We start from the raw sequence: 23421 nt of genomic DNA, 5'->3' as shown, positions 1-23421 counted from the left end.
CTGCAAGAATGTGTGCAAGATTCTTCATAAAGAGGAAATGAAGATTAGTGACACATAGAAACGGGCATCAATTATTGGAAGTCAAACTGCTTAGAGCAACAATGGGACGATTTATAAGCTCTAACATTTTTCGTGCCCTTGAACATGTTGCCTCTGGGAATGTAGGTCGATAGCCAGATGAAATACAACCCGACTACAGACTTTAATGATTACAATCCAAGCCGGCCACATATTTCTTCCCCATAGTCACATAAATACTCGTGCAAGTTGAAGCATGTCCAGCTTTACATCATGTTGTGTGCATGAGGTTGTACTTAACCCCCAAGGCCTTTTGTTTACCATCTCCTAATCATGTAAATGACATGCTTTCCATACATCTCTCAATCTATCACACTCCAGAGACGTGTTGTGACAGCGCTCCAAAACTGTGCCTTGCAGAAAGTCTGAGGGAGATGAAAGAGACATGGGATTCAACTTTTAACCCATCATTTATCAGGGAAGACAACAAAGACAGTCAATGTCATTCTCCTCCGCCTACTGCCATCACCCAAGCAGCAAATTAATGCACCCTACCGTGCTCCCCTTACAAGCAGGTGCTTGTATGCTACAAATCTGCACAAATACACACATTAACACGGGCACATACAGTAAGACAAATACCCATACATGCAGAGTAAAATCCTTAGTGTTGATTACAGGTCCATTTGGTTAGATTTGAACATTTTAACAAATGGATGAAATTGACGCAGGATTGTACTGTATACACAGACACACATTGTCTTGAATCAAGTATATGTATTATTTATTATTATACAGTATGCTCTACTGAGTCTACTCTGTATAGAAAGCAAGAGAAATCCGACAGATGCACATATCTACCCTTGTGTGCGTATGCACACATAAACAAACACTATTCACATCATATTGGACTGCCAGATGCAGTAGCACAGCATGTCTGAACTTGCCATGTGGGCTAATGCTTAATTTATACTTCATTGTACAGCAGTGTCACACATTGACGTATAAATTGGGCTTAATAAAGCCCTGAAATGAGCACACTGAAATGATCTGTCAAATGAGCTAAAAAAAGAAACAAATTCAATGTAGCCATGTAGAGGGACAATAATAAATTATCTTTGGTTTCAAATCCTCAGCAGATTTCTGTATTGTGAGCATAGAAGAATTCACTTGTTCTTCAGGGGGACACAAAGACTTGTTCCCTGCCAATTTTTCAGCAATAGATATTCCACAAATAGAAATGACAGTGTGGACAAAAGACCAGACATTCATTTATCTTCCCCAATATGACCCTGATGCAAATGAAAGCAAGCAATCAATTCCCTAATTGGGTTTGTGCGATTTCAACTTGTTAAGGGAGCCTCTGTCTAGATTAACGGGAAGGTCACTTTCTCATTGTGACAATTACTGTATACGTTTAGAATACCACAAAGGGGTCCAGTCAGCCTTGGGAGGGCATCTGCAATGAACCAGATGATTCCCACTGTGCTAGGCACACATATGGACATTTTATTTTTTTAATGGCATTTCCTATGGATTAATAGGAACGCACAGAGGGAATGTCACACAGCACAGGTCCCAGGACAGTAATCCCACCTGACCACTGACGTCAACTCCGCAGTCTTAATAACGCACCAAAAAAACCCACCCCCCATCAAAACATTAGTATTATACTAATGTTTTGATGGGGGGTGGTTTTTTTCTGATTTAAACACATAGGCAGACATGGAGGGTGTGGGGATTGGGGAGTCAAGACTACAATATGGCACCTGACCAATCATCATTGCAAGCTGTGGACACCAGGAAGAATAGTTGTTACTGTGGTACTAGAGTAGTAACCTAGGAGGATCCTAAAGAAAGAAAGTGCTAAGTCTGCAATCATCATTGCTGGTGAAGGAACTCTGCATGTCAAACATTGCTTGGGCGGGAACCCCTTTTGGTGTTTTAAACATTACGTTATAATTTAGCTATTGAAAAATAGCAGATCTACAAGCTCCGAGCTTGTAGGTCTGCTATTTTTGAAAAATCTGGAAAATGTGGCGCAAATCCTGACAGAAAACTGTCAGGATTTAGAAGACATTTGATAAATTTCGACGTCAGGCCTAAATGGGTTATTCTCTGTGGCCAAACATTGTTGCTGTAAATGGTTTGCACAGATTCGTGGCTAAGGAGACACTGGAGTTATCTAGACACTAAGGAAGCAAAACGGAGCCGAAAGCAGTGACCTTCGATTGGTACACAGAATAGCTTTGTAAGTCTGGCTGTGTTTTCAGCAAAGTCACTCCCCACCCACACTGTTGGGAAATCCCTGCGGGACTTTCATTTCATTCACTGGAGCAGTTCATTGACAGCCATTAACTTTTCTGTTGACTTTTTTCGTTGCCAGCCTTCGGTTGGATAACCATGTTGGATATTCTGATTAATTGTCTCCACCAGGCCGAAGGCCTAGGGGGAGAGTATGTTTTGCACTCCGTCCGTCCGTGTGTCCGTCCGTCCGTCCGTCCGTGAGGAGCTAATCTCGGCCACCGTTAACCCGGTCGATGCCAAATTTTGCACACACACTCCCTGGATGCCAACGATGAACCTCGGATCTGTGGATAACTTTGTATGCCAACTCCCTAGAGGCCAAGGAAAAACCTTTGTCTGGAATTTTTCACATCTGCTCTTTATAGCGCCACCAGGAGGCCCACATATGTAAAACACATTTTCTATTATTACTCCTTCAGATTTTATCCACATTTCACGCAAATCGCTACACATGATCTCCATAGTCATGTGATCAAGACAGCTTTGTTTGATTTCTCATATTCCATCCTGATTGGCCACTTTGGCCATTTTTTTGTATTGACTTGTGCTTTTGTTTTTAAATGTACCCATTCTACATACTGTGAAATACAAATTTCACAGTAAATTTCATACTGTGAAATACAAATTTCACAGTATGTATACAAATCAATCAAAACCTGCACAGATGATAATTTGGCAACATGTCATTGTTCCGGCCTCCAGTTAGTCTGACCGATTACACTATACCAAACACTAACCTCAGTCTAAAGTCCTAACCACAACAAAGGGTCACCATGCAACTCCTTGGGTCAAAACGATTGCCCTTGCAACCGTTTAACGCTAAAACCATCTCGACCCTTTGGTGTGGTTTGGGCCATTGAATTCCATGCGTTGAATCACTAGGGTCAACGTGGGTCAACGTGCAACAAGACATATCACACCGCAGGGACAACGCTAAAACAGTCTTGACCCTTTGGTGTGGTTAGGGCTTAAAAAGATAGTTCAGAAATGTTTAACTTAAGCTATATGAAATACTCGCCATTAATATAGTGGTTGCAAGTAGCAAATGTATTAATTGATTGCCCGAGTCCCATGGTGTCAGTTCTGCTCTGGTTTTGGTGAAATATTAAGTAGTTCCGATCATTTTGTGGGGGGCACAGGGGGCCACACATTAAAAGTAAATTAATCCACAAAACTAGCATAATTTGTATTGTTGATCTATTTCTCCCATATAGTGCAACTTTCGTTCATTTTTTACCCCTATCACATGGAACTATGTTTTTTGTGTCCATATCACTACGCCCAAAAAATTCCATAGTTCCATGTGATAGAGGGGTCAAAGTTGAACGAAAGTTGCGCTAATGTTTTAGAAATAAATAAATACATTTACTTTTAATGCCTGGCCCCAGTGGCCCCCACAAAATGACGGGAACTACTTAATATTCACCAAAACCAGAGAAGAACTCCCACCACGGGACTCTGGCAATCAATTAATACAGTTGCAACCACTATATTAAAGTATTTCATACAACTTAAGTTCCAAAATCGCCAACATTAACCGGCCACGTAGTTCGGACTAATGGGATGTCGGACATATGGGCAGTCCCCGATAATGTATCACCGTGTCCATTAATCCACTGGTGATATGCTTTGGAAATAAAAAACATGTCTGCAAACTAGCACACCGTGTATAAAATGACACATAGGAGGTAGTGATACAAACGTCCATTTAGCTCTGTTGCGGAGGTTAGCAGGGTCAGGGACGGTTTGAGTTAATCAGTATCTAAAAAAAGGAAATTGAGGAAATCTCTGAGGAGGGGACGCTTTCTAGTACTGCACTCTTACAAAACTCATTAGTCCTGATCGTTAAGGCAAGAATAAAGGCTAAAAACTAAAGTGTTGACACAGACACTTTTTTTCCTGTTGAAAATGTGTTTTTGGGAGGGTTGCACAATGAAATAGAAACTAAGCCTAGGGTGAATTCCTCTTATTTTCAAATGATGTGTGGGTCTAGTCTGGCTAAGTACATTAGCCTAGCTTACACAGCCTATTTAATGACACAAAATATATTGTTTTGATGATCATCGCATGAGACTGTCACAATGAGAAACTGAAAATGTTATTTATAGTGTCATCCTGGTACGTTAACCAAGTCAATGCAACACCTTAATATTGTGAGCTTGTAGATCTGTTCAAGCGGTTACTTTGGGCTTGTTTATTTGTAAAGACAGACAAAATTAATCGGACAGATTAATGAATCAGTCTGATTGATTAATTGAACCGATGCTGATTAATCTAAAAACTAGAATCGGCCGATACCGATGAGTTTGCCAATTAATTATCACTAGATAACAGCCCTATACATAATCCTATGACAAATAGCCGGGGTATCGTGATATGTTAAGAGCTAGATCTATTTTTGCTCTTTCTGAAAAGTTTGTATTATATCATTGTATTACCGGTAGTTATTTATTTTTTGCCTATAAGGACATGCTCAAAATCTGGATGCCAGGGTGGAATAACCAAGTGAATACATTTGCTAAAATCTCCATGATCTGGCATTGCAAGTCACCCCCTTTCTCTCGCCACTGAGCTGTGAACCAAAGCAGGAATGCATAGCCATCATATTTTAAAAAGACACTTTAAGAGTTGAAGCAAACGGCAGCCGAGCGTCTCTGTGGAGGTTACCGAGTTCAACAGTTCTGAGGCAGCACTTGAGCGTTCAGTGTCTTGCTGCTGGTGTATGAGTCAGCTATTCCCCATGTCACATCAATACTGTATTTACCAGTAGGTAGCAACCACAGAATTAGAATAAAAATCATATTATGTGTCCCGCAGGTATGACAACTATGCATTCATTTACTCAAGACAAAATTGCACTCTGGAGCTAATTGTGCTAGATAGATGTGTGGTGAATAATTCTTCACCAAGATTACTTATTCACCATTAGTGGGTGGGAGATGGATAAATCAGTTTAGAAGACACAAAACATATAGCCTTTTAACATGACAGCGTTTATCTTTCCCAGTGTTTGTCTTAAGTTAAGCAAAGGGTGTGGCTTTCTCCTAACTAACACATAAAATGGCAGGAGGTTGATTCCAACAAGCGGCTTCTGAACTCTAACCCCTTATCGGGCCTTATCTCAAATAGGTTCTCTAGCAACACAAAAGCCAAGAGCACCAATAAGATTGAATATAGGGTTCCTTTTTTCCCCTTCCACATTAATGTACCAACTGCAAGCCTCTGTGGAGTGCTAGTGGTTCAACCAGAGTTCATGTTATTAGTGTTACACAGCCCTTTCATGCTCTCCAATCACACACAGATCAAAAGGGCTTTGTAAGGTATGCCATCACCAGCCAATTAAAGCCCTCTTGTGTAATGTTTTTCTTACAAAGGTTAAGGGCAAGGCTATGGACTTTTACGGACTGGTTTTCAATTCATCATTCAGCTCTTTTGCAGGGTTTTGAAAATCACACCCCAAAATGTTACATAAAAGGCCCATAAATGTGATCTTGATATAGCAGGTTGTCAGACATTGAGGCTGCTGTACTTCACCAGGCTTTCCACCTCGGAGGACAGCCTGGTCTGTTACTAAATTGCTGTGTGATCGTGTCATTGTTTTGTAGTCATCATGCCGGAACCCTCTAAACCAGAACATCTTTTCCCTCAAACCTGAAGAATAATACCATCCAAATAAAAGCCTTGATGCGGTGTAGTGCGAGTCACGCTTTTGTCTGAATGCAACAACCCGATCTAAATCAGATTCCATGTGACTTGTATGTGTTCAGACTCCAATCTGGATGTGGCACAGATCCGCTTCTGGATGGATTTGGTTGCCAGTCTGAACACACAGATCAGATCTGGACACTTGCAAATGCAGTGTGAATGGTCGGGCCAAAAGATCAGATTTGAATCAGATTTTACTGGATGTGACTGCAGTGTGACTTTACTGGATGTGATCATTTGACTCACCATTAACATTTTAAGTTAATGGGGAATATAACTTCAGCTACAAAAGGATAACACACTTATGTACAGCAATTCAATGACAAAGCATGAAAGCAGCTAGGGGGCTCATTTAACGGGATACAAGGATGTTGTTGGGATCAAACCGGTCAACTTCTGGATAAGTGGGCAATTAGTGCACTATAACCATATCTTATAAATTATTGCTAACTCCAGTCTTGACATAAGCACACCAGGAAGAAGAATGTGTAGAGTGTGTAGATTGTTTATTTTTCAAAGTCAAGCTAGAGCACTTCATGTTTAACATTCACACGGCTGCCATTTTGCAAGTATGGATATGGTCGACAGTAAATGCATGGTTTTAGTGTTAACATTTCCAGCATAGAACATTGCCCCAGCACTGCCACGGTTTAGCTTTTTCACTACATGGTACTGGCTCACCTTTTATTGGTTTTCCATTAGGGAAAAGTACCTAGCACACGACCTCAGTCAAGGTTCCAAGTGAGCTCAGGTGATACCAAAATATGACATGAAAACACTGCAGACTGCTGATTATTAGTCAGCTAATCATCACTAGTGTGATTACATCATAGATGGAGCAACCTAAAATGGTTTTTGTTAGACTATACAGTGAAATAGACAATATTTCAGACAGACAGTGTTAGCATAAGCTTGTCATGTCATGTTCAGCCAGTACTATGCAGTGGAAAAGCAATGTAAACAGGGTGCAAAACACAAGTCTCTGCAATGGCTTGGCCTGATTGAGACAATGAGTACAGTAGATTGTTTATGTTCTACATGATCATAATGATGAATGAGACAACAGGAAAATGAGCAAAACATCAGGGCATATCCAGTGAGTCACAGACTGTAGAGAAAAATATTGTAAGATAAATCAGTTCCACTAAAGGTAGGTGCAAAGCACGGAGTGATATTTTATCTTCACAAAGGCCTCATAATAATCAAAGGAATCAAGCCAACACTGCCACCTACTGGCAAGTGTAAATGATCTAATAATAATGAGATTGTATTTACAGTAAGGCATCTTATAAGATGACAAAGCAATAGGACGAGTACAAAATATGAAATTCAAAGATTTGATCATGCAATCAAATATTTACATAAGTTGCAACACAAGATATACATAGGATACCTGGTGGCTCAGCCACGGACGCATCTTATTGTATGAAGTTCAAATCCAACTACCACCAAGTCTTGTTAATTCTCTCTGCCTTAGGTTTCCAACCTCACTAGTCTACACATGAATCATAATCAATTTGGACTTTACTTGTATGAGTCTCAATCGGAGAATACAAAAAAACATAAAAAAAATAAAAAATAAAATCCCAGTCAAATTAAAAATCCAGATCCATTAATCAATCTATTTGGACAAGAAATAGCAGCAAATTTCTATAAATTAGCTTGCACACATGGCAAGTTGTGGCAAACGAGTGCTCAAAGCCAGGCCTTGGTCCATAATTTATTTGAATGTACATCACAAGGCACAATAATTAATATGGTAAATATCTTTGTACAGTTGTATCCATTTTAGTTCCTCCTTGGTTAGTGATGGAGCTCGCCTGCAATATTTTAGTCCCACTGCACATATCCTTTCCTCTTTGGTCAGGGATGGAACTCCATCACAGCTAAATAACATTTAAAAAAATCTAAAACCTTCGCTAGTATCATCATGGAGATTTCCTTTCAACTCTGCAAATGCAGCTTTTCATACATCGTTTGTGTTCCTCTACTTTAATGTGTCTTTGTCAATACCTTTGAACGTTGGAACAAGGCCTGATGCAACCTACGGGACCTGTTAATAGCAAAACAATGCCATTAGTAAGTGTCACTTGCCGATATGAATTAAAATGTGAGCATGGTTATACAAGTATACATTTATGTCTGATAAGACTTTTATTTATTGCACATGCCTTGGGCCCAAAAGTTCACAACCTTTTCTTTAAGATTTATTTTTGGGCCTTTATTGAGAGGACAATAGACCGACTTCGGGATCGGGATTCAAACCTGCGACACGCCGTCAGGCTGGCATGCAGCCAAGGGTGCCCGGACCTCCACGCCGGCGGCCCGGGCAACAGTTCACAAGTTTTAATACAAATCCGAGTGGATCAGATTCAGTTTTTGTGTAATAAGATATCTTTCAACACTCCCAAATCCAAATCTGATCCCCTCTGATAGGGATTAAAGGTGTTAAGACTCTTGGGGATTGACTGTTATATTCTACTTACCCACAGACATTGAGTGGAAGTTCAGAATCTGGATCTATTGGAGGGGCGCACCAACAGGGGAGACCCTTCTACCACCATTCCCTGGTCAAGCAAGAAGCAAACAATTACCAATACTGTATTAATATGATATACATTAGTTACTAATGTATAATTGCCATACAAATAAAGACCCTCCACCAACAACAAAAACACCACAATTAATGTGTACCAAATTGCCTCATTAAACACACAATGGGTATTGTAATCCATTCTGATTACAATGAGGCATAGCTAACCCAGAGTGGAATAGTAAGAGTGGCGACAAGCTTTGATCTCGCCGCAAAGCAGGTGCCTATGGGCTATAGTTCCAAACATTGGAACTATCCCATTGAGAGAACTTCCGCATTCCATTGTTACAATGGGAGTCAACACTTGTGTCGTCACTCTCATACTATTCCACTTAGAGCTAACCATAGCTCTTCATTCCCAAGTATGCACACTACCTATAAATATGTACACACTACACACAGTTGCACACACCAATAAAGATGTAGATCAATACAATTAATTGAAAGGGCTGGAGTCAACTTTATGTATAACTGCACCTTATACTAAACTGCATCAGCCACAGGAAAGAACTCCTACGAGTCCCACCGCATTATTGCTTTAACAAAGAACTGAAAGAAGGCAAACATACATTGAGCATGTTGATGGCTTTATCGCAGGCCTCCTTCTTGGTGTATTTGACAAAAGCATACTGTTGGTTTGAGATCATTGTGACATTGGAGACAGTGCCAGCTCTGAAAGAAAAAATAGACAGGAGAAGAGAATGTATGAGTAGATACAATCATTGTTTGTTTCCCCCAAAAGTTGCTTGTCCACTCTTAGTATTTGATCTGTAATCAAATTGACCCACAGGGATTTAGAACACGCATATTATTTTACCTGCCAAAGATGTTGAGGAGCTTCACCTTTGTAACAGTAGGTGCCAAGGATCCTACCCAAAGGTCACAATTCTCTCCAAGTCCAATCCTATAACAATAGAAAAGTAACGGGTCTATAAATCGATTCCTCTTTATTTTTTACAGTCCAGCGTTTAATTCATGCTTTTATATTTACAACTGTATTATTTTATATATTTAGCTTTAAATCTGTTGTGCTTTGTACAAACAAAAGAAAAAAGTGCTATATAAATAGTCGCTTAAAGTCCCCTCCCCCCCGGTCATAAAACGATGCATCGACTGAACTTCTACTTTACTGTCTGACAAGTAGACTTGGAAAAACTCAACTCGTTAATGCCCTAACACACAGAAGAAATATTATTTACCATGTGCTCTAAATAAGCCCATGTAAGCACTGTTAAAGTATTGTTATCAATTATCTGATAGAATAGATTTGTTGGAATCAGTCCCTTCATAGAGAAAAGGGGTTAAGATAACGGCGCCGCCCAGGCCGTAGCGTAACGGTCTGGGCACCGGACTGGTAATCCAGTCGCAGTGTGCCGCGGGTTCGACTCCCGGACCCGACACGGCCTTTACTGCATGTCATCCCCCCATCTCTCTCCCGTTTCCTGTCAGCCTACTGTCTGTCCCTTCAAAAATCAATAAAAGGCGTAAGCCGCAAAAAAAAATATCTAAAAAAAAAAGATAACGGCGCCTTACGTTTTGACCCCAGTGGGAGACTGAGACTTTGTCCTGGCACGATCCATAGAAGTACCGGTAGGTGTATTCACTTTCCGGATACTCGGCTGCTTCTTTCCTACAGGAGTCATCTTTTTGTCCTCATCCTCGGTCTCTTCCACTTGGCCATTTCTTTTGTCTTGACTGACGTCATGTTCTGCTGGTTGAGAGCGCCGACCTGAGGGGAAACGAAAGCATCAGTGTCATTTAAAAATAATTAAAATAAGTCATTCAATAACGTTATGGTTTGAAGCTTGGACCAACTTCCACTGACAAACATCCCTAAATAGGAAGCAAACTTAGCATGTAGCAGCATGTAGAGGCCACGTGATCATAACTGTTTGCTAGTCGCAGGCAGCTAGCCAGCAGGCAGCAGCAATACATAGCATGGAGAGACTTAAATATGTGCCGTATCGGATCGGAATTGTTGCTGCTATATTGGTATCAGATAGATTGGAAGTGAAAAATCTAGATCTGCAGCATCCCTACATACAATTCACTCTGGCCTCAACTATCTCACAGGGTGGTAAACCTTTTGGCTACCTGTTCCATACACTATGTTGAAAAACAGCTTATATTATGAAAAGTTTTGTAGAAATAATTTTGGATAACAATACCATATGAGCCATTAAGGAAACTAATATTCTTCCATACTCTTCTTTTCTCCAAATTATTTTAGCTCTTTTTGTACACAGAGGAATAAAGGTAATTTGGTTTCATCAAGTTCTTCAGTGATTTGAACTTCTTTTTCAGAAACTGTCAGGATGTAGAAGACATTTTTAGAATCTGATCTCAGGTCAAAATGGGTTTAGACATTTCATTGACTTACCTTCACTACGACCACGCCTGCCTTCAGAGCCAAACAGAGCGTCAACAGCTTCTTCCAGTGTAGCATGGTTTTTCAAAGCTTCAGAGCTCTGACCCCAGGTGAAGCCCATTTCCTAAACAGAAAAACCAACGACAATGTCTTGAATCCACATAACGCTTAATTGGTTTCATAGTATTTTTTTGCTAGGTATGAGTCAAATGCGGGTAAACCTTTCTACTGTAGCGTTAGTGTTTGTAATGCTTTTGCCTGTGGTACTAGTAGTACTATAGCTACTTGGGCAAGTAATTCAAGTATGGATGAACATTTTTATTTTGTGCATACAGTACAGTATGTTATCATTGGCATGGTGTGTGTGTTAACATTGCAGTACTGTAACTTCTTGACTGGAGCAGCTTTCAGCAACTAAATAATGATTACTTTGCTAATATAAACCCATCTTACTTGTACCTCATTATTTATTCACATTGTCTTGTTTGTGATAAAGGTTAATAAAAAAAAAATAGTATATCATGTTTGCATTCATTGTTGTCAGTAAGACAGTGGATGGCACTGGTTTGTGTCATTTTGTTGTTGTGGCAGCTATTGGCCTCCCTTACCATTAGGTGTAAGGTCTGTGCCCTCTTCAGCTCCTGGGCAGCTTCAGCACTTGAACTTTCCTGCTGTAGTATCTCCTTATAGACCAAAGAGGCCTCAAAGTACCTCTGGGTAGCAAGCAAAAAAAAGGAAAACATTAGCAAGTGTAGAAATACACAATTTGATGTATCACAGTAAACGACAAACTTGAAATGTTTCACTGGGAACATTTTATATGGAAAAATGACCTAATAGTTGGGTAAATGATGATTTACCTTGAGCCCACACAGCGCTTTTCCTTTCCTAAATAAACCTTTTAACCACTTAGGTTCCATGAAAAGCGCCAGACGAGCATCAGCTAACGCCCTCTCATAGTCCTGCATTCTTTCGTAACAAAGTGACCGATTTCCAAATAACCTGAATTGGGTGGGGAAGGATGGAGGTGAATAATAAACACATTATGTCAGTAATTGCCAGTGTTTTAGTTTTAAGTATGAATAATGTAGTACTTAAATGTTTTCTCACTTGAATTCCTGTGGATTGAATTTAATGGCATCAGTATAGCATTTGACTGCCGCTTCATATTGTCCACAAGCCGCAAAGCGATTTCCGACAGCTGAAAAAGAGATGGAAGAGTGGTGTGTTTATTCAGTTCAACGTTTGTTAATAAAATGCTTGGTTAATTTCAAAAGATACTGAGTAAATGTAAATATACTAACTTATCGTTGAAATTTAACTTACCGGCAAGTTCTGTACTTTTTTTGGCTAAATGCTCTGGCACTACTTCCATGTTTCTCACTGTAGGCTTTATAAAAACAAAAACAAAAACAGACCATTATTATGTAAGGTAAATGCATTAAGATAAGGACAACAATCCTACTAATCCTCCTAAAATGGCTGATATTACAAACATTGCGTTATATATTCCATATACAGCCATAGAATACTAAAATTCAAGGAGAGATTCTTCCCCATAATTACAGTACTTGCTGTAACTGGGGGTCAGCTCTTATCATATAGTATCAAACACATTCGCTTTTATACCACCATATCACTCACAGGCCTTTTAATTTATTTTTCATTTGAAACTAAAAAAGCAAATGTGGGGATATGTGCACATAATTCATCACAAACCTCTAGATTTCCATCTCCTTCCTTAGTGATCACAATATCATCATTACTACCACTGTTGTTACTGAAACCACCATTAGCAGTTTTCTTTCGGAGTGGGCTGGGGACAGAAGGTTCCTCAATTTCTCTGGACCCTTCAATATTTGTTTCTTTGTGATCTTCTGATGTTTTAGAAGGCTTGATTTTCTGAAGAAAAACAAATATATTAAGACAGCCATACACAACACTGGTGGAAACAAAGGTTTCTAATGCATCATATAGCACACCTGTTTGACAAATTTAGGGTCTTTTTTGGGTTTGGTTTCTTCAGTTTTCTCCTGAACAGACTTCTTCTCTTCTGGATAATGAACTGGTGATGATTCAACCCTTCGGTCTGACGTTTTAGAAGGCTTGATTTTCTGAAGAAAAACCCAAACATATTACACAGCCATACACAACACTGGGGGAAACAAAGGTTTCTAATGCATCATATAGCACACCTGTTTGACAAATTTAGGGTCTTTTTTGGGTTTGGTTTCTTCAGTTTTCTCCTGAACAGACTTCTTCTCTTCTGGATCATGAACTGGTGTTGAATCATCCTTTCCTTCTGACGTTTTAGAAGGCTTGATTTTCTGAAGAAAAACACATACATTAGACAGCCATACACAACACGGGGGAAAAGAGGTTTCTAATAAGTCATAAAGCACACCTGTTTGACAAATTTAGGGTCATTTTTTGGTTTTGTTTCTTCAGTTTCAGCTTTCTCCTGAACCGACTTCTTCTCTTCTGCATCATGAACTGGTGATGAATCATCCTCTCTTTCTGACGTTTTAGAAGGCTTGATTTTCTGAAGAAAAACACATACATTAGACAGCCATACACAAAACGGGGGAAAAGAGGTTTCTAATACGTCATAAAGCACACCTGTTTGACAAATTTAGGGTCATTTTTTAGTTTTGTTTCTTCAGTTTCAGCTTTCTCCTGAACCGACTTCTTCTCTTCTGCATCATGAACTGGTGATGAATCATCCTTTCTTCCTGACGTTTTAGAAGGCTGGATTTTCTGAAGAAAAACACAAATATATTAGTCAGCAATACACAACACGGGGTAAACAAAGGTTTCTAATGTATTGTAAATTAATTGTAATGCATGATATAGCACACCTGTTTGACAAATTTAGAGTCTTTTTTTGGTTTTCTTTCTTCAGTATCATGAACTGGTGATGAATTATCCTTTCCTTCCGACATTTTAGAAGGCTTGATTTTCTGAAGAAAAACACATATTAGACAGCCATACACAACACAGGGGAAACAAAGGTTTCTAATGCATCATATAGCACACCTGTTTGACAATTTGAGGGTCTTTTTTCGGTTTTGTTTCTTCAGTTTTCTCCTGAACTGACTTCTTCTCTTCTGGATCATGAACAACTGGTGAAGAATCATGCTTTCCTTTGTCCTCTAGTTTGGGGGTCTCATCCAATAGTTTGGGGGTCTCATCCTCTAGTTTGGGGTTCTCATCCAATTGATTCTTGATAGTGGATCCAGCAGTAGACACATCCAAACTTTCTTTTTCGACTTCCTACAGGGAAAGACAAAGTATTATTAATATTAACCCATTGAGGACAGGAAGCCCTTTTGTTTAGTTTTTTTACCTTTCAACATGGGGACACATTTTTGGGTAGTTGTTGCCATCTATATAGCAACATAAGGTTTGAATAAATCATGCCATGGCATGGCATATAGCCCATTGCGCATGTTTATTTCCTTCCATGGAGCAACATGGAGCCCACCGTACGGTCTTCGCTTCCTAACCTTATTTAATTAACCTTGGAGGTAACATGACCGCTGACAAAATATATGTATTTGTCAATGTATCAGACATAGTAGGGTGATGCGTTATGTGACCTGCCAGGTGGGTATTTGAAGGTGTGTGCTCTGCAATGTTTATTTGTCTGAGTAAGAGTGTGAGGCGCTTGAAACGTCACCTAGGTGGTTGATTATCCATCAAAGACACTTTGGGAGGATGATCCACTGTGTGGTCACAGTACATACATACAGTATATGCACAGTAACATTCTGGGTTAGTAGTTAAATTTGTACACTCTTGGGTTACATTCACACTCAGGATTGTACTGTGTAAAGAAATGATTTGAGATATGAATTGAATCTCTTCAAACCTTTAAATTCTCGTCTGGTTCCTTGTTCGATTCCAACTCATGAAGATCACTGGCACTGTCATTTTCCACTCTAGTGGCTGCGGTTTCGGTTACAGTTACACTACTGTCAGGATTGGCCTTATCCATGGTCTCACTGTTGTTTCCTACTCGAGTGGCTGCAGTTTCAGTTAGAGTTGCACTACTGTCAGGATTGGCCTTATCCGTGGTCTCACTGTCGTTTCCCACACCAGTGACTGCAGCTTCGGTTAGAGTTGAAGGTGCACTACTGTCAGGATTGGCCTTATCCGTGGTCTCACCGTCGTTTCCTACTCTAGTGGCTGTGGTTTCGGTTAGAGTTGAAGGTGCACTACTGTCAGGATTGGCCTTATCCGTGGTCTCACCGTCGTTTCCTACTCCAGTGGCTGTGGTTTCGGTTAGAGTTGAAGGTGCACTACTGTCAGGATTGGCCTTATCCGTGGTCTCACCGTCGTTTCCTACTCCAGTGGCTGTGGTTTCGGTTAGAGTTGAAGGTGCACTACTGTCAGGATTGGCCTTATCCATGGTCTCACCGTCGTTTCCTACTCCAGTGGCTGTGGTTTCGGTTAGAGTTGAAGGTGCACTACTGTCAGGATTGGCCTTATCCATGGTCTCACCGTCGTTTCCTACTCCAGTGGCTGTGGTTTCGGTTAGAGTTGAAGGTGCACTACTGTCAGGATTGGCCTTATCCGTGGTCTCACCGTCGTTTCCCACACCAGTGGCTGCAGTTTCGGTTACAGTTACACTACTGTCAGGATTGGCCTTATCCATGGTCTCACTGTCGTTTCCCACACCAGTGGCTGCAGCTTCGGTTAGAGTTGCGCTACTTTCAAGACGGGACTGTTCCGTCTCTGCAGAAGTTTTTTCAACCACGTTTTCTTCCTCCTTACTTTCCTGTTCCTCTTCATCATCATCATCATCATCCTCATCGTCCTTAACAGAGAAATACATTTGTCAAGATTCCAAAAACAAATCTTTATGCCTGGATTTTACCTCCTTATTTCATTTAATGCTCGGGATTGTAACATTTATTTTTAAGATAATGTGTAATGGTCATGCTTAATTGGTAGTGATCACAAAGTTGGATCAAGTTTATTTTCATCAGCATTTTCAAACAAAGACAGGCCAATTCATGTTGTGAACAAATCAACAATCATCTTGGCAGTCTAGATGCAAACGTTGAGCAAGATATTCACCAATGGCAGACAAACGATTCATTTGTATCTAATACCAAATAGTATAAAAAGATGGGAATAGAGTTGAGATTAAGGTTGCGAAAGTTTCAGGAGCAACTGTGGTATGAAGGGAGACAACAATGTATTGTAAGCTACTGTATTTTTACAACATTGCAACAGTTAACCACTTAAGCCCTATATACTTTGTCATTTGACGAATAGCAGAAATAGCAGATCTACAGCTTGTAATCTGATATTTTTGGAAAATGTTTGCCTTTAAATGATAATGCCCAAAATATGTTATGGACTAAAAGAAATCTTAAAGTTGTGAAATAGAGCTTTAAGCTTATTCTACCGCTTTTACTCCCTGCAATTGATTCTAGGTTAGATCCTTTGAATGTCACAATCGCTCCACCTATGGAATATAAATGACAATACTTACAGACATATTCTCCTTTTTCCATTCATTTTTCTTCTTTTTTCGCCGCTGTAATATAATTAGAAAATAAATAACCCATGGTCTGTGTTGTCAGATGATGGAATTAAACATTTCAGAATAATTTACAATCAGAATTCACTGACCAATTTCTTACGCTTGTTCTTCTCTGCGCGCTTTTCCTCCTTTCCTAATTGCTTTACTTCCTAAAAGACAGACAAAATGTGGAATTTGACGATGCTCAGCACAATAACATAATCTACATGAACAGCTTTTTGGAAACAAAAAGCCTCCCAAAGGCAAGCTATTTTAGCAATTCACACTTGTAATCCATGTGGTAAAAATGTACAATCAATGGTAATGTACTTACATAGTGTATACATTCTGTATCTTGTTTATATGTGTATATATACTCAAACCTGTCATGCTTATTACTATTGTGATATTGGAAAATTGGTTTGGGCTCAGGTGGCATTAGTCACTGCTCATCTTTATAGCCAATCAGCTGTACGGCGCAAACAGTTTTGTCTTAGTGACAAGGAATTAACCTCCCCGTCTCATCAGTTATTCATGAGGCATAACTCCTCCATAATAACACAAGAATGTGAGACAGCTGTTCCTGATTGCCCGCAACACTATCAGGATGTGATTGGTTGAATGTTTAGCCCTGGTTCTATATAATATGTGATTTGAAATATTTTTCCATATACCCTGAAGAAGGCAGTTGTACCTGCCGAAACGATGGTTTCTATTCTACTCTGCATCCAAATAAATAATTGGCACTTTGGCTAGCATGTTTCATGATAAATGCTTTTATATAATAATAAACCAGTGGAGTTGAGTTTTCCCTTACCAGTGTTGCGGACTCCATTTCTTTCTCCTGTGTTAAATTAACAATAACATACATTTGACAAAATATAACCACATGATTAAATGTATTGTTTTGATTACCTGTATGTCAAGCAAGTATCTGCAAATTGATTTTCATACCATACTAAAATAAATAGCATATTCTTCTATCCTACAAAATCAAGCAACACAATATGCAAAATATCAGCAATAATGTCAAGGCAGTGTCAATGGGCTGGCATCATGCCAACCGACTGATACTGTCGTTTAAGTACCTCAGGCTCTGGAGGTAAAACCTCCTCTTCATCACTGTATATCAAGTCTTTGGATAATTCAGAGTCCAATGCCCTCATGATGGGTAAACCAAACTCTAAACCTTCAAAATACAACAGAAAACACAAAATTAGTTTACAACCAGATTAAGAGTCTACCCATCCTGGTTCTCATCCCACTATAAATGTGAAAATCACTGTCCGTCCGTCTGTGTGTGTTTCTGTAGTTCACAGACCGACTTCAAACTCGGCCGAATAGGCGGTTGTCCAGAAACGCTGATCCACGCCCATGTACCATATATGGAGTCGAGGAGTTTTGTCAAGAACTTCCAATCCGCCACACAGGCACACACACGATTTTTTCCCCCCTCCCAATCAATATGCTGAAATAGGTGACAAGATTTGACATGGGTATTTGATTTTAATGATTAATAAAGTCTGTCATGGAAACAGATGCTCCTAATTTTCTTTAAATTTTCCCCAGCATAGCACCAAGACCATTCATAAATAAAAGTAAGGTTCACCCATCTCTGCGTATCAACTGTTGTGATACTCACTCACTTACCAAAAGAGTTTAATGCATCTAGGACAGGGCTGTCATCAGAACGTCTGAATATTAGATCTACTACCGAATCCTGAAAGAAAGGAGAAAAATATCTATAATTTCAAACAAATGGAGCTACTGTATGTCTGCATATAGGAGCATGAGTGAATGTTTGTGTAAATATTTGTTCAGCATATCAATATACTTATAATTAAAAAATGTATACACACACATATCTATATATGAATTCGTGTACAGCAGGGGTGCCCACAGTTTAACTTGAGAGCTACTTTCAAAATGACCAGCTCAACAAGAGCGGACCACACACACACCTGAGGGGGCTTTAAAATAGTGCCGCTGGCGTTACATACAAGACAAACGCACTTGGAATGGGAAAAATCTGATGGAACATTTTTTGTATACAACTTTGTAATGCTACTGCAACAAGCAAGTAGGCCCATTGCTTTGTGGTTTTGAGCTGACAGGCCGCTTTTGATGTAAATAAAGTCATTCAAGCGGCAGATGCCAAAAATAGTTTTCATATATATATATATATATATATATATATGCCAAAACCAATATAATTTGATACCAACATCTATTTCTGTCTCTCTGGTCTAGTCTTCTCAGGCAAGCAGCAGGTTTTTTCTTCATCTTCACTTTCATCATTACTTTATTTGCTGTCTAGAATGTTGGAAAGGGCTTGATCAAGTGATATTACTCAAACGGAAAACAACATATACTTTCCCAGAATAATAGTAACCAAAACAGTAGGTTATGAGGAAAAAAAACGGACCCAGTTATTATCTTGCAAAATCTTTTGCAAATTTCTTGGAGGGCGTTCACGTTTTCTGTCCAATGGGGGCGATTCCTTTTCCTGCAGTCCGATCTGATCCGATCCACTTATGGGATCGGGACTGCCCTAGAAAAAACAAATATAAAACGAATGTAATAAAATGAGGAAGGCGACGTATAATAATTAATAAAAAAATAAACGAATACTAATAATCACTTATTGTTGTAAAAAAAAAGAAAAACATGCTTTTCAAGTATAACCACCATTATTTTAAGCTGGACCATATTCTTCCTCATGTTACTTTTTCAAATGGCGGATGTGGCCCCATTTGTTCTCAATTATCATGCACTGTGCAATATTTTTTATGTGAACAGTTTAGGGCAATCAATAGTTTACCTTATAATATACATAACTTGCAGTCACTCACAGCAGGGTACAGTTTTGAATGTGATAATTACTTTTCACAATTTCTGAAATCGTACTGATTAGCTAGTACCAAATTGTATTTTATTCATCAAAGCCCTATGCAAATGCAGTGACTAAATGTTGATTGAAAATAATTGTATTTGAAACAATTATCTGACATTATTACAGGCCATCTGTATTTTAACAGGTTACATACTGATCAAGCCCGTTCCACATTCACAATCCAGCATAAAATAGGCCATGTTTAAAATGGCATCAATAGAAAAGACCCTGGTGATGTATTGTATTGGTTATACCTAAATTAAATTGTTATGACCATGAAACTTCCCCAGTTGATTACTTACAAAGACAATGATTTATTGTTTTACAAATCTTAAAAATGCAAATAAGGCATTATATAGGAAAATATGCAAAAAACAATATATACGAAAAAACTACTACTGTGGAAGGGTTATCATATATTAATTTACTTATATGGTTTTGCCCACTAAATTCATAATTAACGTTCCAATTTTGGAGGTCTGGCTCTCCAACCGGTGGAAAGCTGTGGCGTTCCACTTTGCTGGGTTCTTTACTGTTATCAGCTTGTGACTGCAACTTGTTCCTGTTCACAGATGAATCTGCACTGCTGGTCTCAGACAGGAACAAACTGCAGGTTGAAAAGACCCACAGCCCTGAACTCGGTAGAATCTGCACCTGGCTGGCTTGGTGAAAAACTATCTTTACACTTGTGAAAAACTGAATCCATTCTCTTTGGATCAAATAGTAATCTCAACAAGCCAAGATGGCTTCTTGGTTAGAGTGGATGATAATATTATCACACGAAAAGATGAAATTACCTACCTAGGTTCCATCCTGGAGGCAAATCTTTCCGGTGATAAAATGGCCACCAACGTAATCAAAAAAGCCAACCAAAGAACAAGATTCTTAATCATACACTGGTCAACAAAAACACCTTGAACAGGAGCCCTTATACAAGGTTTCTTCGACTGCACCTTGGTACCTCAAAGACCCTAAAAACAAGGCTCCAGACTTCCCAAAACAAACTTGTCAGGCTACTACTTGGCCTCACTCCCCGAAACCACCAATCTGAGTCCCCCCCCCACCCACTTTACCCCTAACTGCATGTTTTTTTTCCACTTTTAACCTCCTAATATGGTGATTTCCGGTTTGTTTTTATATAGAAGTGTATATTTGTATGTCTCTAAATGTTCTGATGAATTGAAAATGTTGGACCCTGTTGTAAACAAGTCAGTGTAATGCTTTATCATGGTGTCGTCCACTCCACAGACACAATTTTTGTATTGAGTTGTGCATTCGTTTGAAATGTACCCATTCTGCTAGCCGCAATTTGCAACTCTAGATTTTTTTATAATGGGATGAATCTAGAGTTGCAATACCCTCCATTGACTCCCCACTAATCCAATTTGCGTTTGCGATCTGCTTGTCTTAAACTATGTTAAACTCCCCAACATTGCAGCTGTAGTCCAAGCTCCTCTTTCAATCTGCCGAGCTTGTTTTCATAAAAATCCCCCCTAGACATGTTATGAGCTACTTTCTGTCAAGAAATTCTGTGCAGGTGATATCTTTTCCAAGTGCTGGAGTTTGGAAGCACTCGTCGTAAATCACTGAACGGCCCTGCGTACCACCTGTTTCGAATTTGCACATAATGCAGGACGCAGCAGCGCGACCCGTTAACAAAAACGAGTGCTTCCAAGATCCAGCACTTAGAAAAAGAATCACCTGCACAGAATTTCTTAACAGAAAGTAGCTCATAACAGGTCTACGGGGGATTTTTATGAAAAACAAGCTCGGCAGATTGAAAGAGGATAATTCAAGCTTGGACTACAGCTGCAATGTTGGGGAGTTTAACGTAGTTTAAGACAAGCAGATCGTAAACGCAAATTGGATGAGTGCGGAGTCAATGGAGGGTATTGCAACTCTAGATTCATCCCATTATAAAAAATAATCTAGAGTTGCAAATTGCGGCTACCATTCTGCATACTGTTAATAAATACTTCAAACAAACATGTTATATTTTGATAGACATATTGGCCTAGGCCTATTGTTTGCTTGTTCGCGTTATTTAGATAGTGATAGACATATTGTTTGCTTGTTCACAAATGCTATGTATGATGTTGTATAGAAATATTCAGACAAGCCAGTTTGATTGTTTACTTTGTAGCACTTAATTATTTCCTTTGCAGACCATGCTTGTCGAATACTTGTTTATGTAATTTAATCTGGTCTTGCACTTTGTCAGCCTAAAGTTATATGCGTCAGGTTGGGCTCAGGATACTTCGTACTTACATGTGTGCGCTCGAGTCGCGAGTTCTCACGAATTTTCGGCATGCTTGCACCAACTGTGTAGAGGGGGGAAAGGGAAAGTAAACACTCCGTCATCAGTTGAAGTTATCATATATTGTTGTTGTAAGAATCATGTATATTGTAGGCCTATATAGCTCTGCTCTGGTCCGTTAAGACGTCTCCAGCCTTAAGAAGAAGTCCTAAATAAACTATGGATCAGAGTTCAGAGCTAATGTAGGCCGCCGCCTATCTCTCATCGGCCTTGGTGTCGTATCGACGACATGTCCAAAAATGGTGGTTAGCAAAAAAAAAGAAGCTAATTATTTTCCAAATCGAACTTCAAAATAATGATACAACCTCTGGTTCCTTCTTACCTTGATGCTTGATCCTGTTCTCCTTCTGAATTATAAAAATAAATGAGTGGAATGCTGTGGCGATTGGCCTGCTTCTTCTATGAATTTGTTGTGTGCTTCCGCATTCGTTCGATGTGGCTAACACAGTCGACACAATGCACTTTTCACAGGGCAAATTTTGTGTGCACTCGTTTTTCTCACCACTGCAGCCGGTGGGGACAGAAACACGCACTGCCTGCAATGAATGCACCACCATACGCAAATTAACCTTTGGTCATAGAACGACTGTATACAGAAATATAGGTTTAGATGTTCATTGCAGGCATGTTATTAAACGGTTGTGTATTTTGTCTTCTTTTATTACATTAGTTTATTTTTCTACTACCGGTTCTTATCAAGCAGCATGTGTCGCTGTTGTCACCAGTCGAAATAGTAGACTGACGGACGAGATCACGTGCTATGATAGGTTGGTTGTCAGGCTCAGCCTGTCAGGCAACCATTGAGATGAGGAGATAGATAACCATAACTCTGTCTGTGGCTATAACATGTGAAATGTTTGTATAGTTGGGGCGGCTGTTGTTTGTCATCTAGTATCTTTGTTTGTATATTGTCTAGTAGTATCTTTGTTTGTATATTGTCTAGTAGCTAGGCTATCTTTTCTGCAATACAGTGCTCGCCTTGGATCAAGATAGATTTATTACATGAAAAACTAGAAAAAGTGCCCTTCTGGGCACAGGTCTCCACCAGGATAGGAATGTAGGACATTGCAGCTTGCCTTCATCTGGTGGTTGGATAAAAGGGCAACAAAAGTAAACTAGGGAGTTGGCATACAAAGTTATCCACAGATCCGTGCAGTTAGAGGTAAAAACACTTTTCGGACAGTTATAGCGCCACCTTGAGGCTGAGTTGAAATTGTTCATGTGGCATTTCTTCCTCGGCCTAGTGGGAATGTGCGTGCACAATTTGACGGAAATCACGCGATGTGTTCATGATTTGCAGCATTTTGTTTGAAACTGAGCACTCCTGTGAACTTTGGAAGCCAATCTTAACCAATCAGGATGGAGTCTGAGAAATCTGAAAGACCCGTTTCGTTGGATGGCTCTAGAGAGACTGTGTACCAATTTGCGCGATGTTTGGACAAAATCTGTAGGTGTACTGTGCAAAAACTTGTTTTGCACAAAGCGGCCTCCTGGTGGCGCTATAACAGGCCGTTCTGGAAAGTTTGGGGCAGAGGTTCGTCGTTGGCATCCAGGGAGTGTGTGTGCAAAATTTGGCATCGACCGGGTTAACGGTGGCCGAGATTAGCTGCTCACGGACACACACACGGACGGACACACGGACGGACGGAGTGCAAAACATACTCCCCATGCCTTCGGCCTGGTGGAG

At 39.7% G+C, this 23421-nt stretch overlaps 1 protein-coding gene across 3 annotated transcripts; it reads right to left on the bottom strand.

Annotated features, from left to right (window-relative positions):
* Positions 1-6532: 6532 nt before the first annotated feature.
* On the bottom strand, positions 6533-22195 carry LOC310878066 (uncharacterized protein). 3 transcript variants are annotated; one of them, XM_083792158.1, is made up of 26 exons: positions 22057-22195; positions 21686-21738; positions 18950-19075; positions 18175-18244; positions 17613-17713; positions 17342-17368; positions 16635-16694; positions 16495-16539; positions 14863-15810; positions 14028-14264; positions 13850-13951; positions 13611-13748; positions 13396-13533; positions 13187-13318; positions 12974-13105; positions 12711-12893; positions 12318-12381; positions 12102-12192; positions 11852-11993; positions 11600-11704; positions 11004-11115; positions 10157-10352; positions 9441-9527; positions 9193-9295; positions 8517-8597; positions 6533-8083 (listed from the first exon to the last, which is right to left on the bottom strand). In XM_083792158.1, the coding sequence occupies exons 2-25, from the start codon at positions 21725-21727 to the stop codon at positions 8538-8540; spliced, it is 3441 nt and encodes a 1146-aa protein (XP_083648284.1). In that variant the 5' UTR covers positions 21728-21738; positions 22057-22195; the 3' UTR covers positions 6533-8083; positions 8517-8537. The 3 variants fall into 3 exon arrangements, 2 of the variants coding, with proteins under 2 accessions (XP_083648284.1, XP_083648285.1); XM_083792159.1 differs by lacking the exon at positions 18950-19075; XR_014570852.1 differs by lacking the exons at positions 6533-8083; positions 8517-8597 and having other exon boundaries at positions 9241-9295; positions 9441-9511; positions 10147-10352.
* Between the last annotated feature and the right edge of the window lie 1226 nt (positions 22196-23421).

The sequence above is a fragment of the Protomyctophum parallelum genome (assembly GCF_964188405.1).
Source record: "Protomyctophum parallelum genome assembly, chromosome: 20".
Classification (NCBI taxonomy): Eukaryota; Metazoa; Chordata; class Actinopteri; order Myctophiformes; family Myctophidae; genus Protomyctophum; species Protomyctophum parallelum.
Note: the sequence above shows the minus strand (reverse complement) of the source record. Positions and strands in the feature narration are given on the sequence as shown.

Bases quoted from the DNA above. Each gene is read 5' to 3' on its own strand.
- LOC310878066 (XM_083792158.1), bottom strand. From the start codon at position 21,727: ATGCCGAAAATTCGTGAGAACTCGCGACTCGAGCGCACACAT. The intron at 16,540-16,634 runs GTCAGTGAATTC...ATTATATTACAG, and splicing joins AGAACAAGCGTAAGAAATTG to CGGCGAAAAAAGAAGAAAAA. The intron at 13,534-13,610 runs GTGTGCTTTATG...GTTTTTCTTCAG, and splicing joins ACCCTAAATTTGTCAAACAG to AAAATCAAGCCTTCTAAAAC.